Source organism: Anguilla anguilla, chromosome 13 (genome assembly GCF_013347855.1).
Source record: "Anguilla anguilla isolate fAngAng1 chromosome 13, fAngAng1.pri, whole genome shotgun sequence".
Lineage (NCBI taxonomy): Eukaryota > Metazoa > Chordata > Actinopteri > Anguilliformes > Anguillidae > Anguilla > Anguilla anguilla.
The window spans coordinates 30672297-30687737 of record NC_049213.1 but is presented as its reverse complement, the minus strand read 5'-3'; the positions used below and the strand labels follow the sequence as shown (position 1 = coordinate 30687737).

At 43.9% G+C, this 15441-nt stretch overlaps 2 protein-coding genes across 3 annotated transcripts in view; both read right to left on the bottom strand.

Moving 5' to 3' along the window:
• The window catches only part of LOC118211465 (rho GTPase-activating protein 39-like), a 39348-nt gene extending 27096 nt beyond the window's left edge, over nt 1-12252 (bottom strand). Inside the window, exons 1-2 of the mRNA XM_035388689.1 lie at nt 11698-12252; nt 1240-1695 (exon numbers count right to left, since the gene is read on the bottom strand). Of these exons, the coding sequence (XP_035244580.1) occupies nt 1240-1695; nt 11698-11846 (605 nt within the window). The 5' untranslated portion in view covers nt 11847-12252. The remainder of the gene's footprint in view (nt 1-1239; nt 1696-11697) is intronic.
• Nucleotides 12253-13104: 852 nt separating this feature from the next.
• LOC118211466 (extracellular sulfatase Sulf-2-like) overlaps nt 13105-15441 on the bottom strand; it is a 48740-nt gene continuing 46403 nt past the window's right edge. For both annotated transcript variants that reach the window (XM_035388692.1, XM_035388691.1), the window contains one exon: nt 13105-14570. In XM_035388692.1, the coding sequence (XP_035244583.1) occupies nt 14540-14570 (31 nt within the window). In that variant the 3' untranslated portion in view covers nt 13105-14539. The remainder of the gene's footprint in view (nt 14571-15441) is intronic.

The window sequence follows — 15441 nt, the reverse complement described above, 5'->3', positions numbered from 1 at the left end:
AATGGGGGTGTCGACCTTCCAGCCTTACATGGGCTGTCAAGACTACTTCATAAAAGAGAACTGAACCTGACTCACTCTGCAGGATCAATATCCCTCTCAAACTTACACACACGCTTCCCTAATTAAGGCAGAGTTAAGGAGAAAGACACAGCACGGCAGATGAAAACATTTCATAAATCACATCTACAACACAAAAAAAAAATCGGCTGGCTGCCAGGGTAAACAGCGTATTTCTGCCGTGCGGTTAAGAAAGATGGCTCGAATGCCGCGATCGTGCCATGAACACCGTCTAGCTGCCTTCCCGACTACGGGCCGCGCTGGCGCGGAAACCGGAAACATCGCGCATGGCCCTCTCGCATTAACGCGGCGTTGTGCTTTCAGTTAGAATATTTCAGAGCTACTGAACAAGTCACCTGCTTCCTGAGGAGGATGGAAAGCAGAGAGTGTGGTTGTGCAACACCTCAAAGACATATGGAAGGGTAATGGGCAGAGACAGAAACGCTGTAAATCTGGATATTCATAACACGTTCTTTATAGGAATTATTATATACTGTGAGGGACAATTTCAAACTCCAATAAACAACCCACATTTTTAAAAACCCACATACATAAATTATTGGTTTGAAAGTGCTGCCAATGTGTGGATATGATTTCTCTCAATGTTTTCCAGTCACACCCAGCCAGCAATGTGGATGTGCCATGTCATTTTCCCAAAAAGCAGGCAGCCACAGCGAAATATCCCACACAAGCTACTATATATAAAACTATCAGTAGATCTCAATGTTCTACTGATACTGATGCAACTCTTACTCCACAGAATCACTGCATGATATTCAAGTTTATTTCATATGGTGACGATCCTACTGAAAAAATCTTCACTTTCACCAAAAAAAAAAAAGCAATCAATTACTTTGAGGGTTTTTCGTTCTTATATAGATGAGTACCAATCGTTAGATTGGCTAAAGCTGATGTGAACTGAAATTTTGATCCACACAGGGTCGGATATTTAAAATATCACCGTTCATGTTGAGCATAAGGGTAAATGACACGGCCTACACTTCACGCTAGGTGCAAAAAAATATTCCACACATTGATCGTTCTTCAGCACCTTCTGAAATATGTTTTTAGGGTAGCGCCTCGTCTCTAACTGCTTGAGCTCAGAACTCAAACTCTTTCTACGCTTCACACTAGAAATATTATTTTAAAAAAAGAAAATATATTTATTTTCACGCATTTTACCTGAGAACATCCTTTCTGCCGCCCCTGCTCTCCATACTGTCGGACCGGGCCTTAGCAGAGGCGTCTCTCCCGCCCCCCTCCGGATCCAGCGGCGGGGGGAGGGGGGGGTGGCTGCACCGGGGGAGGGACTTGCAGCGCCTCTCGCTGGGCGCCGTGTCCGGGGGGGGGAGGCCGGCGTTGCCATGGAGCTGGGACTCGGAGCTGCGTTTCCGGGCCTGCAGCCGGGCCAGCGGCACGACGTCGCAGTTCCGCGGCCGGTGCCACACCGTCTGCCGGCTGGCCGAGTTGTAGTAGTAGAAGCGGCCGTTGTGGGTGTCGAAGAGCTCCCACCACTGGTTGCCGTCGGACTGGCGGACGGGCACGTTGGCGGGCGGGGCCCAGCCGCACTCCCCCGTGGACAGGTTGATGTACATGCGCTCCCGGGAGCGGGGCTCCAGGATCTCCACCCAATCAGAGCTGCAGGGGACACATTTCGGGGGTGGGGACAGGGAACAGCATCATAGACTTGGAGGTACAATATCCTGTGATGCCATTCATCTGTACACCACCATCAACAGGGAATGTGCACGTGTGAGTAAGTGTGTGTGTGTGCACGTGTGTGTGTGTGCATGTGTGTCCGTGTACGTGTGTATGTCCATGTGCATGTGTTTAAACAGGTGTCTAAAATGTACGTTCCTTTGACACTCTGTACTGTGCGTCTCCAGAGTGAAGCAGCTACTGCAGCAGCAACAACGGCACAGATTAAAATGGCAAGGTTTAAAAAGGCTGTCTCACTTTCTCACAACTAACTAAGCTCTGCTAAGACTCAGCAGAGAACACCAGGACCGGTCTGGGAGGCCATGCCTGTTCGCAGCACTGTTTAAAAAGCCGGACTGGCTGGAATAAATCAGAACACTAAAACTGATACAAACATTCCACAAAGACACGAAGGTGTGAACCAGCGCAGCCTCCCTCACCTAAGGATATATGGGAACATTTCACGTGGAAGGAATCCATGGAACGAACACATGACGATAACCATGGGAGAGCAACACCAGGGAGGCCGGCAGGCAGGGGCCAAGGCAGGGGCCCAGTACCGCCCCCGCCCCCGCCCCCGCCCCCACCCCCCACGACCCCTTCACATGTTTGATTAGCTGCGCCGTTGCGGCGATGTCGTCTAAGCAACGGCGCTTCAGTGAATGCCGACTTCAGAAGCATCGCTTCTGCATCAGCAGATCAGGACACAGAGAGGGGATCGCATTCTTTTAAACCCTCAGTACCCCCTGCCCCCCCCCCCCACCGGCAGCCAAATAGCTCCGTCTCCAAGCTGTCCCATACGACACCGACAGAGACTGACCCCAGAACACAAGTCCTCATACACTCGGTCTTCTGCATTCAAAACTGAACTTGAAAAAGGGGACACTAGCTCAGGGGTCATTTGACCACCATAAAGTGTGAGTACTTCCCATAACGCCTATAACTTGATAATGGTATCCTCAGCAAGCAACACGGTTTGTTTTTTAAGGTTGTGTATGTCCTCTGGACATGTTGCGTGTATATTGTGTCCTTCATATGTTTTCAACATGTAAATTTGTCTGAATTTAGCCTCTTTGCCGGGCTGTTGCTTTAAGAAAGAACATGCCCTCAATCAACTTAGCTGTTTAAATCAAGGCTATTTAAAAAAAATGCAGCTTCTCAGCAGATTGTCAGGATTTGACACTGTGGACAACGCTAACCTTTAGCAATTATGTCTCAATAAGCACTGCCATCCAGTCAACCAGTCACATTATGGAAAAGGATGGAGGACAATTGCACTGTGAGCTACAAAAGGGAATCTGCGACTGCTCTTCTGGGTTCTGGATCAGCACCAGCAACACAATTACCAGGTGATGCAGATAATCCCAGCCTGGGATTCAACAGTAACCCCTGAACTCAGTCACATGACCAGCTCCTACAGCCAAACCTCATGCAGGAACAAAAACACCCGATGTGTGCATGTGTGTCCTTCGTAAAAATAAACCAATCAGACAAGAACATAAAAAACAAAACTTTAAATAAACATATGAGGGGGCATAAAACTATCATATTGGGGGGGGGGGGGGTTTGCTGCTTTCTTTATTAGAAGGGGGGTGTGCCCTGGACCAGTTAAGGGTTTGAGTGCACAGCAGCACTGGAACAGGATACTTCCTCAAGAAAGGTCTTAGTCTCTCTGTCTCTCATATGCACACGCACAGAATGGAGGCAATGTCTTCCGCCAAAACTCCACTCCTCTAGCCTCTGCCCAGTAAACAGTGAGGGAAATACAGTTGTAGCTAAAAGGGTGGGGCTGTGTTTTTCACAAACAGTAGAGTCTGTGGGTACCACTCAACCCTGCCCTTTCATTATCCATTACTGTTCCACTGCACACACATACACAAATGCGCACACACACACACACACACACACACACACAAACATACACACAATCCATTTACTCGACGCAGATGTTACATTTTCAAAACCAATAGTTAGCTCAGTGTGCAAAACACCCAAAATTCTGTGTAATTACAAGCCAAATTATGAATATTAATAAAGTGGCATGGCTAAAGACAGAATATCAAGCAAGCACATAAACGGAGATGGCAACAGAGAAAACAGAGTACCCATTTTCCAATCCGCAGTTGGCTCATTTTCAGGCACCATGTAAATGAGAACTCAATAAATGATAAGAAATTCAGAGGAGAGTACACTGCCTAGAATTCACTTTGTTGAGGAAACCAAAGGCTGAATGGTCAAAAAATTAGCCAGAAAGTAAATGTATAAACATCTAAAATCAGTGAGTCGCAACACAGAGGTCAGGAAGAGGTCACGAAGGCCTGCAATGCTGTTTTCTCACAGCTGAACTTTGGGGGGGGTTCTAAATGTTCAATGCACAATGGCTGCATTCTGAGAATACAACTGAAACCGTATTCAACAAACTGTGAATAATCCTCTCTGATCTAAAATTAAATGACAAGAAAATTTTTGTCTTAACATTTGTCAAGATTGTATCATAATACTGCACAATTGCGGACTTTGTTGTGCTCAACAGGGAGCTGCTTGGACGAGGAGACTTCAACATTTGCACCCATGTCCTGGAGCAGATGCATGCTGGTGTTTGCACGAAGATCCAGGGATTATTCGCAAGACACGGCCTCTCATTTCGTCCAAAGATCATTACAGCATGAATGAGGAAACGTAATACGTCAGTCACATAAATGAATAAGTGAATCAGATTAAAATTCTTTCCTTCTCGTTAAATGGCCCTCTGTTCTTAGAAGTTGAGATCCGTAAACAAACTGATTTCACAGATCCAGAGACATGCTGGCATCCACTGAGCAGCCTTAGGTTCAACTGAAGCTACAGTTTACAAATCCAGAGCATAAGAAAAATCACTCACTCATGCATGCACATACATACATATGCATGCACAGACAGACAGACAGACAGACAGACATGGAAATACACACACACACGCCCACACACACACGTGCGATTACATGAGCCCTCTCCATCTGCCAGACAGAATTCTCTATGGTCAAAAGAATAAACCGATTTTTCAAGAACAAGCCCCGCCCACATTAATTACTATTTCCACCTCAAACCAACATTAAACAGTGTTCCTGTTACTGCAAAACAGAATGGAATCAAATCAAAGAGTCAAACAGGAGAACCACTGCCTAAACACAGAAGAGTAGCTATGTCATAACAACTGAGCCTGAAGCAGACATTCGTTGCTTCAAAGTGATTTATTGGGTTACATTCCTTCAGAATTGCTTACAGTATCTTTTTGTTCTGTTATGTCATACCCTGCAGCGCAATGTACGCTTCTCTCCCACACTGGATCTGAGCCCTGCTGGAGTGATTTTGGCAGAGAATTAGAATCAACCCAGCACCCCCGAGAAAATGGCAAGGGTAAGAAACGGAGACACCCTTCGGATATTTTTAAGTGTGCAGACACAGACACTCACACCCATCCACAAAAATTGATACTACAAATCCAAACACAAAGCACCTTGCTCAGTGCACGGTGGTAACATGACAAACTTAAAGAGCGAGAGTGAGAGAGTACGAGAGTTAGAGTTAGAGTTAGAGTTAGAGTTAGAGAGAGAGAGAGAGAGAGAGAGAGAGAGAGAGAGAGAGAGAGAGAGAGAGAGTCTGCTCTGGTTGCCTTCTCCCTCTCCTCTGGATTGTATGACGAGTGTTGCCACAGAAGGCAGAGATGAGCAGAGTGCTCCTCAGGCCCGTTTGTTGCCCTGGGCTCACACCCAACTGCCACAGATACAAGAGAAGAGCCAGAGGAACAGCCCCAACGCCCGCAGATACAGGAGAAGAGCCAGAGGAACAGCCGCAACTCCCGCAGATACAGGAGAAGAGCCAAAGGAACAGCCCCAACTCTGGCAGATACAGGAGAAGAGCCAAAGGAACAGCCCCAACTCCAGCAGACACGGGACTGATATGAGAAAGTTGTTTCTCTGAACTTACAGCATGAAGCCTGGTCCCTCCTTGTGGAATGACCTGGTGCCCTGACACTGCGGACCTCATAGTGAAAGGGAGAACCCCATAATCATACAGCACTACACCCCCTTTACTCAGTCCCAGTGTGCAGTTACACAAGGATGACTAAAAATAAAACAAATTAAGTCACATAAACAAAGGCTGGAAACAAGAGACAGTGCTGTCAACTGAAATGAGAAACTCGGCTAACCGAGTACTGAGGAAAGCATTCTCTCTCCATCAATTCCCCTCCTGTTCTGCAATTTACACGTCAAACTTTCAAACTCCTTGTTTGAACTCTGAGATTGCTTTCCAGAAATAAAAAAAAAATACAATAAAAATCACTCCCTCATATATCAAACTGCCCACAGCAACTGTAAACAACCAAACAGACCTTAAACATGAGATTTGGATATGAGACTTGAGAAGTCAAAATACTTCATTCATCAAATCAATCACTTATGGTGATTAGTAGCACAGCATGCTACTTTTGTCGTGTCTTGACTGGGATGTAAAAACTCCAGTTGCCGTCCACAAAAGTCACATAAAAAGATCTCACGCTGACTTGTGCAATCCATAAGAAAAACACTGCCAACCTCCTTTTATCTGTTGATACATTTCTATAAATGGACGAATGGTAAATGGACTGCATTTATATAGCGCTTTTATCCAAAGCGCTTTACAATTGATACCTCTCATTCGCCAGAGCAGTTAGGGGTTAGGGGTTAGGTGTCTTGCTCAAGGACACTTCGACAGGCCCAGGGCGAGGTTTGAACCGGCAACCCTCCGACAATCGGTCTTACCTCCTGAGCTATATCGCCCCATATAACTACAGCGACCACCATGCAAAAGCTAAAAAAGCTGTCAGCAATCTGCATCTGAACACAAGATATGAGTGCTTGTCATCAGTCAAACTTCTGATGCAAGTGCCTGGGCTAGTCTCGTTTGCTGCCAGTCACTGAGCTGGGCGTCAGCCACCCGAGGAAGCCGGGATGTGGAGGTGGCATTTTGACGCTATTGTTCCGTTGGCCATGTTGGCTGAGGGCGTCGGCCGAGTAAACACACAAATGACAAACCTCCCCATCCGGTGAGGCGGGGCGGGGCGGAGTGGGGACGGCTATGTTTGCGTTGGCGATGTTACACGCTTGTAGAGCCACAGTGGGGGGGGGGGGGGGGGGGGGGGGGCGGAGCTGGGAGCTGGCCGGGGGTCATCTGCTCACACAGGTGGCTGCTGCTACGCTCCAGCAGGGGTGCGACAGCACAGGGGAAACAAAACTGCGGATTCAACATTCTGTGAGGATGAGGAAGGGAAAACCCATGAAGGGACTTGGGTGACATTCCCGTTAAGAGATCAGGCAGTGGGCGAAAGGGGTGGGGCCTGGCATGAAGGCGGGCCCCCAGCACGCACGGAGAGGAACATGCCAGCTCCAAAAAATCCTGGAGGACGAGTATGGCCCTCTCAGGTAAGGTTACCCCCACACAGGCAGGGCTTCCAACAAAGGGGACATTTATACTTCAAATCGATGTAAAACACGCATCCAAAAGTCAACCCTGGTGCTGGGCTTAAACTGCAACACGGATTACAAATTAAGCTATCCCACACACAGTTTATTTCAAGCAAGTTAAATTTACTGGCTGCACTACAAAGATGTTTTATCCAGGTGGGTAGTCATATTCATCATCAGTATTTCAGACAACCCACGATAAGCACTTCCTGCTTTACTGACATCAGACAATGAGGCTCAGGTCATAGTCTTTGCTGCAGTATGGTGCTTCCCTGGGCACTAGCACAGCACTGTTCTGTCAATGCACTGTAAAAACAACAGTTATGTGATACAAGTACAGAAAAAACCTGACCAAGATTGTGGAATTATCTGAACTCATGAGCAGAAAATCTGTAAACAATTCAGTTTGTTTATATGCCACTATTAGTTCACATAATAATTTTCAAGATAACTCACTAATTAGGCCTAATTTAAATAAAAGATATAAAAAATATGAATGTTAAGTGGTGATTAACAGCATACATTTTGAGGCAGCTTTGTTTAATTTTCCACCTAATGGTTGATATTTTTAGGAAAATAAAATATGAAATAAAGCGTAGATGCTTGATAGAAAAGTGCCTCCAAAGGGATAAAGTACTACTTATCACCTCTTTATAAGACAAAATATAAAAAAGCTGACATACTTACAGAAATGTCAGCAAAACAAGCCAATGAAATACAGTTTACATATCCAGCTAGACCTGAATTTTTTTTTTCTTCACCAGAACCTGTTGACAGATTCAAACTATTTGAATATTGCACGGGGGAAAAGTGCCTGGTTGAAATTGCAAAGTGCAGATGTCATGAAGACAGCCTGCTGAGAGTACTGCTTATCAGCTGGGCAGGTCCTCCCTGATACCGTCCCTGCATCTCAGGGGCTGCTTCAGGAGCTGCTCAGGTGTGGGAGGCAGGAGGGGAGGAGCTGCAGGTAATGAGCTGCAGGTAGAGTCCTGCCTCACATCGTCCCTGAGACGTACATCTCAGGTGCTCAGGTGTGGGAAGCAGGAGTGGAAGAGCTGCAGGTAATGAGCTGCAGGTAGAGTCCTGCCTCACATCCTCCCTGAGACATACACCTCAGGAGCTGCTCAGGTGCTCAGGTGTGGGAAGCAGGATGGGAGGAGCTCCAGGTAATGAGCTCACTCTGTCAGTATCTCTGGCGCCACCGCTTTGATCTCAGTGTTAGGACCCAGAGGGCAGCATTCGAACATGCCTGAGGCCTCTCACTGTCCCAGCACCTGCTGCCCTATGAGAGCCAGACCTGGCCCATCACCCGCTGCCTCGCTGCGTTCCATACGCACACGCGGGGACGCACGTGCACACACACACATGCACGCACACAGACACACAGACACGCGCGCGCGCGCACACAGACACACACACACACACACACAGTTCTCCTGTCTGTCCAATGTACCAAACAGTGACAGACCAAGTAACGGAAAAAAAACAAAAAAAAGTACTGAAGTCAACAGGATGATTTATTCTCTCTTCCACACAAGAAAATCAACAGCATAACAAATGCACTGGCAAATACATTCCAGAGCAATGGGACTAAACTACCAAATTCTGAGGACAGAATAAAGCCAGTCTCACTGAATACCATTGCTGGAGCAGGTAGGCTGTTTAAGCCATTTATTTTAGAAAGAAACTACTTTTGTGTCTTGAGGTGTAAATTTAGATATTAAGGAACAATACATAACCAGGACAATTGCAATCAATTTGGCTGGCCTGTTTTTGAAAAGCCCTGTGGATGGAATTTGAATTTTTTTTTTTTTTTTTAAGGAAATAAAAGTTGGAAGAGTTGGTGCTGCTGAACATAAAGAACTAGGCCTCAGCAAGCTTTCTAAGCCAAACAGAGTCTTATGACACCTGCTGGAATACAAAAAGGATCAAAAGACCCCCACAGAGTTCATACAGAAATTACATAAATACAAAGAACTGATGGGGCGATATAGCTCAGGAGGTAAGAGTGGTTGTCTGGCAGTCGGAGGGTTTGCCGGTTTGATCCCCCGCCCTGGGCATGTCGAAGTGTCTCTGAGCAAGACACCTAACCCCTAATAGCTCTGGTGAATGAGAGGCATCAATTGTAAAGCGCTTTGGATAAAAGCGCTGTATAAATGCAGACCATATGCCTTTTAGACCATGAGGACAAAAATGACCATTGATTTTTGCTCATTTAAAAAAATCTCTAAACTTTTTTTTTTTTTCATTACATTTTGGCAAAAATTGCCCCCCCCCCCCAACCCCCCAATATGTGCCAGCCTTCACTAAAGCAAGTGGCAACATCAGCCCACAAGGGCAGCACATCTAAAAGCCCAGATAAAGTTAATTAGGTTCACAGAAATTAGGTCATTTCTCATTACTGCCTTTTCATAGACTGTTTGAGAGCTACATTCTAAGTCCACCCTGATGAAAGTATGACTGCTATAAACCATAAACCGACACTTAGTTTAATTACTAAGGCGTGGCAACTTAAAATCAAGGGGACAGATATTTTTGTTAAGAGCTGTAAGCAAACTAAACAATGCCTTCTCCAAAACAGACCACTCTCAAATTGAGTTTGTTATGCTGCAAAGGCTTTAGCATACACATACACTTTTCAGCACAAACTACTGCATAATCTGCTCAATTGACCCTAAAGGCAGTACTATATAATAAGCTCAATTAACCCAAAGGGTAGTAAAGTAAATGTCCTCAAATGCAAAGCTGTTCCCAATGGAACAAGCCACACTCATATAATCCCGGGTAGTATCCACGTTTTAAAAAACCTAATTGTTTCTGGTTCCAGGAGATAATCATGGTGCAAAATGTCACCTGGTTATGCTCAAGACTATGTTCGACCTCTGGGGTCTGGGGAGGGAGCCATCTATTTGTCCTGTACCAGGGACAACCATATTTAATTTGCTCCAAGTGTATAAACTGCACTTTAGTAGTGTAGTAACAGAGTTAATTCGGTGACCGTGGGGGAATTAAGTACGGTATGGGTCTGGTTTACGTAAATTGATTTTTATGTATTTATTTATTTATTTGAAAGCTTATTAAACATTAAAATTCACATTTAAATAGAAAAACACCCAGAAACGGCAATTCACTATAACATCAAACTTCTTTACGCTTTTCACATAATGAGCCATCTGCGCTCGGTGAACTGGATGGGGAAAAATCAAAGAGTCGGTAATGATAAACGGCCCATATGTATGGCAGTACAAAGGACGCACTGAAGAATATAAGAGAAGTCAAATAAATCGAATGAATGCAGCAAAAGGACAATGAACGCGGTAGGGTAACTAATAACGCTGGACATTCCTACCCGGTTTCAGTTACTACTCTGAACTGCTGCCAGGCAAATTGTCTTTATCCATCTAATATGTTTAAAAAACAATACGGAACTAATCATAGGTGAAGAAAGTTAAACGCAATTGCCAGAAATACATGTAACTTAATAGACACACTTGAAGGTCAAAGATGCGCTAGCCAAGTAGGATCCTTTCCTCGTTCCAGGATTTAAATCTTGAGAATGATGCTGTTCCTTCTGTTTTACAATCTTAAACTAGCTACATGTTAATTCATACGAAACTCCGCTTATCATTTATAAATAAAAAAAACTATGCTACCGTACTGTCGTGGGTGAAAGTTTATTCGTTTATTTGTTCCTACTTAACCTTAATCACAGTCAATTTTATGTAAATTTTATAGCTGCGACAAATGCCACGAACACCTTAAAATCACTCCATAACGCCGAAAACACCTGTCCAGAAGCAGCTCGCTTCCATCCAAATTTGACGCGTCTCCTCTCCAAGTAGCCTACCACATTGACACAATAACTCCCTGAACTTTATCTCTCGAGTCTCATAAGCAATTTCTAAATGGACTTCATATAGCCTACTCCTGTCTCAATCCGATAATTCAAACTGTAGGCCTAGTCCGTTTCAGCAAATCAATCCGTTGTTTATTAATAGAAAATCATCGTGAAATAACAGCCCGCTATAATCAATGCAAAACATTTGCGGTCTACATGCCTGAACATTGCTTTAGTCCAGACTGCCTCTGGTTTAATATTTCGTAGACTAGATGTGTTTTGGGAAGTATGACGCTGACTATGTCTAACAAAGGATGGGCTGGTATTAACAATGTTGGACTTTAGATGAGTGCATTTACACCAAAAAGTAAACAGAGCAAGATACATCGCAAATTTAAGTGCAATAAACACACGACCAACACTTGTCGGTATTCGCCAAAAGGAAATGATCTACCTGCTTAACTGAATGAGAACCACGTGACTAAAATACTCGGGGTTCTCTAACTATAAGAACATGCAATGGGCAAACGGAGCCCACTGTTTTAACATTTCGGCTATTTCCCTTTCTTTAACTATGGCAACCATTTCATGCCACTTTTGTTAATATTTTGTATATCTTACCTTGTGTCCGACATTTCCCTCACATTGTAGGAACAGTACCTCGGATATAAACTTTTCGTTTGCTTGCTGGCTAGCTTTGCTGGGTATCTCGCTTGTTGAACATCTGAGCGCGACAGATACATTCGACTCTGCTGAATCTCCGCCCACATGCCGAGTCTCCGCCCCTGCCGGTGTCTCCCAGCGGCATCCCCCCTCCGTCCGTTAGCGCGGTTTTGAAGACACGCAATCTAGCAGCAGGTCTATCATCAACGTGCCAAGAATTCAACCAGTGACTCAGTGGGTCCATCTGGTGCTGAAGTTGGGAAGGAGCTCACGACCCCACTGTGACGAAATGTTGCAAAAAGCGAATGTGACACCTAATCTTACAGTCGTCGTCCAGTTCACATATTTTAAAATAACCACACTGTCCAGAAAACGAGAGATTTACATCATATTTCTGTCCAGACATGTAGTCGATGCTGTCATCCAGAAAGATCCGAGAGGAGGACCCCTTTAGGGAAGGATGGCAAAGGCAACGTAACTGAGATGCGAAGCAGAGTGTTCTGGGAGGAGTGTGCAGTTTTACCTGATGGCTCAGAGAGTGCAGTTCCTCTTGTGGCACCATGGGGCAGGACCAGGGATTTGTGTTTTATGCGGGCCACAACCAGCATGCAATTGAGGGGGATGAGGAGAGGTGTGCTGCGGGCACCTTGGCTGATTGCAGTTTAGACAAACAGTAGCATATGAGAGCAGGAGACAGGGGCGCCACCAGGGATTCTGCGTAGCATGAAAAGATCTCATGTTGTGCCCCACCACAACCATTTTTTTTTGTTCAAGACCCCTGTTAGTCAGGGCCCTTGGAATCATCCTAACACGCCCCCCATCCCACCCCCAGCCCTTATGGCACCCCTGGCTGGAGGGGTCTGACAGGAGAGCAGCAGGGAGAAAGTTAAAGTACAGTGTAGTCCAGTCAGAACTGGACAAGAGACTGGCCATGAGTTGTAACAGTACAGAGAGGACAGAAAGGATAGATTGTACAGATGTTGTAGAGACAGAACGGGAAACTATTTCTCAGGGAAAGACGTCCTGTTATCCAGGACTAGACCAAGACCTTTGGCTGTCTGAGACTTGTACACTTTGATTTCCGTGTAATTGAGAAACTGTTGATGAGGGAGGATGTAGCTGATAGGTAGGAGTAAATCCGTTTTGGCAAGACTGAGATGCAAGATTTAGGTATGTAATTACTGATTGAAAATGGCAGTGTTTTTGAGATTATATATTCACACTACAAAATAAAACATATTACAGAAAGAAGAACACATCCAAGAATGACATTTTCTTGTCTTCAACCCACTGCAGTTGAGGTTCACCATAAAACAATTAGGATAGTATGACAACCAGACCACAAAATGCACAGCAAACCCCATGTTACATGAGACACGTTTGGATTTAACATTTTATTCACAAACAACTGGCAATGACCACTATTAAATCCTCACTGGAAGACCACAAGAAGCAAAAAATAAATTTATGGTAATCTACATGACTGCAGCAGGCAATGTTAATCACATTGCCTGTAATTCCCCACATGCAGCATTGTATAAATTAAATAATTAAAAAAACTTTTTTTGCAGTTAAAAGAGAATGTTCAGTAACACCTTTAAATGTTTTTGAATTGTTTTTCACTAATGAAAAATAAGCGTACAGAACTGTCACAATGTTGTATAAACTTTTGTTTCATTTGAAACAAAAGAAGTTCTTTTCGAAGAGCCGCACTATATAAGCTTGTGAACCTATACAAATCATTAGATGATGATGTGTTTTTAAAAAGCTGTTTTTATATCTATTACACAGAACACAATGTTGGAAAGGCCTTTTTTTGTGTGTGGTGTAAAACATTAATTTTGACATTTACATGAATTGCAAAACACATTTAAATACATACAGCAATTCAATGTACTCATAGCACCATGTATGAAGAAATGAGCAAAATAAATGTTTGCACAAAACGTGTAATACTGAACAAGGCTGTTTATGTATGGGTTAATGCAGCTGCTACAGTTCCATACAGTATTATCAGTGGGAAAGTTAAATATTTTCCTGTGGAAATAAGCCAATTTGCCAAAATTGTCTGTGTGATGAAGTTATGAAAAATCTCTTGTGAACATTTCTCTCCTAAATAAGCCTTTCCTATTGGATGGAGAGGAGCCTGAATTGTGTCCAGCAGTGGTGCTACAGAAGATGGCTTTCAGCTTCTGGACACTGGCATGTGTGCAATGACACAAAATTCATCAAATTATAAGCTGAAATGAGAAAACTTGAAAAACGTTGAGCAAAATGGGTGTCTGTGTTTTGGGATCCGTTTGATCCATGATTTTTTCACTTTAAATACACCCCTTCCATGACAAATCTAATAAAATAAAGTTGGACGGAAAAATAACATGCTCCCCTACCCCATCTCAAGAGGAACCTCTATGGAATGCATTGTCCTAGGTGGTGAGTTTGAAATTGTCCTGGGAGCTTAATTGCAAATGACAGTAAGGAAAAAGGTGGATTCACCATAGAGTCATTGCAGTCCTTGGAAGTCACTGCCCACCCTTGTCATTACAATACAAAGAAAAACCCTCCCGGAAAACTCTGTTGACAGTGCTGCAGGTTTTGGAGTGAGTGTGGTAGACTGGCAATCCCTTCAACAGTCCACAGAGGGTGGCAGATGAACAGGAAAAAAATCCCAGCATTCCTTGCAATCTTCTTTCCGTTGTCCCACAGAAGCTGCTGGTCTGGACTCATGTTTAATTTGTGCTTGAGATCAGGGGAATGTCCATCCAGTCTGTGCAAGTTTGTAAAGTTGGCCGCGGGGATACTAACCCTCCCATCCATCCCAAATCTGCCCCCTAGAGGAGAACAAAGCAAAAAGCAAACACGCGGGTTACCTATATAGTTTAAAGATGCTCCTGCAACAACTGATATACACAATAAATATAATTAAAATATCTTATAAATCAGCAACACAGTGACAAAGACCCACAGGAAAGTGAGAATTTGCCTTTACATGGAAAACAGCACTGGACAGATTTTTAATTGTTTTATTTCTGATTTAAAGAAAGGAATAATTTGGTTGCAATGTTTGTGCACACCATACTAAACCATTTAATGAAAATACAGCTGGCTTTAAGTTAAACCCAGTCTCTAAATCCAAATGCTTTAATGTAACCCAAACTCCTTATTTAAAAAATATTTAATATGAACTGCATTGCAGTTGATATTTGACTACTGAACACAGTGGATCACTGGCTCTAAAAAAGACTTGGTACACAAAATGTGCCAGCAGTTCCTGGGCTGGTAAAGATTATTGAATCCAAGCAAGAAACTGTCCCATTCACAGGTATATCATGGGTAACTGATGTCAGTTCTCAGTTTCCCTTATTTCTTGCTCTTGGGAAACTGCTGCAGAAAAATCAGCTGGATAATTAAAAGCATTAGACACAGAGTCACTGCTCAATTTATTTAACTGGGGGAAATACCAGAATTCCAAGGACAAAATGTGAACATGAGCTACTACATGACACAAAATGACAAAAGATGAAAGAACCAGTGAAAATGAGGAGAGAAGTGGAAAAAGAACAGAAGTGATTGAAGGGCTTAGGAATGTTTTTCCATTGTTGGTTTTAGCAGAAGAGGTGTTAGAAACCACACAGAGAATGCAGAGTACTATCGAATGAGTAGAGAGGATGTTCTGAATGCAACTCGTGGTTTAATTAATCT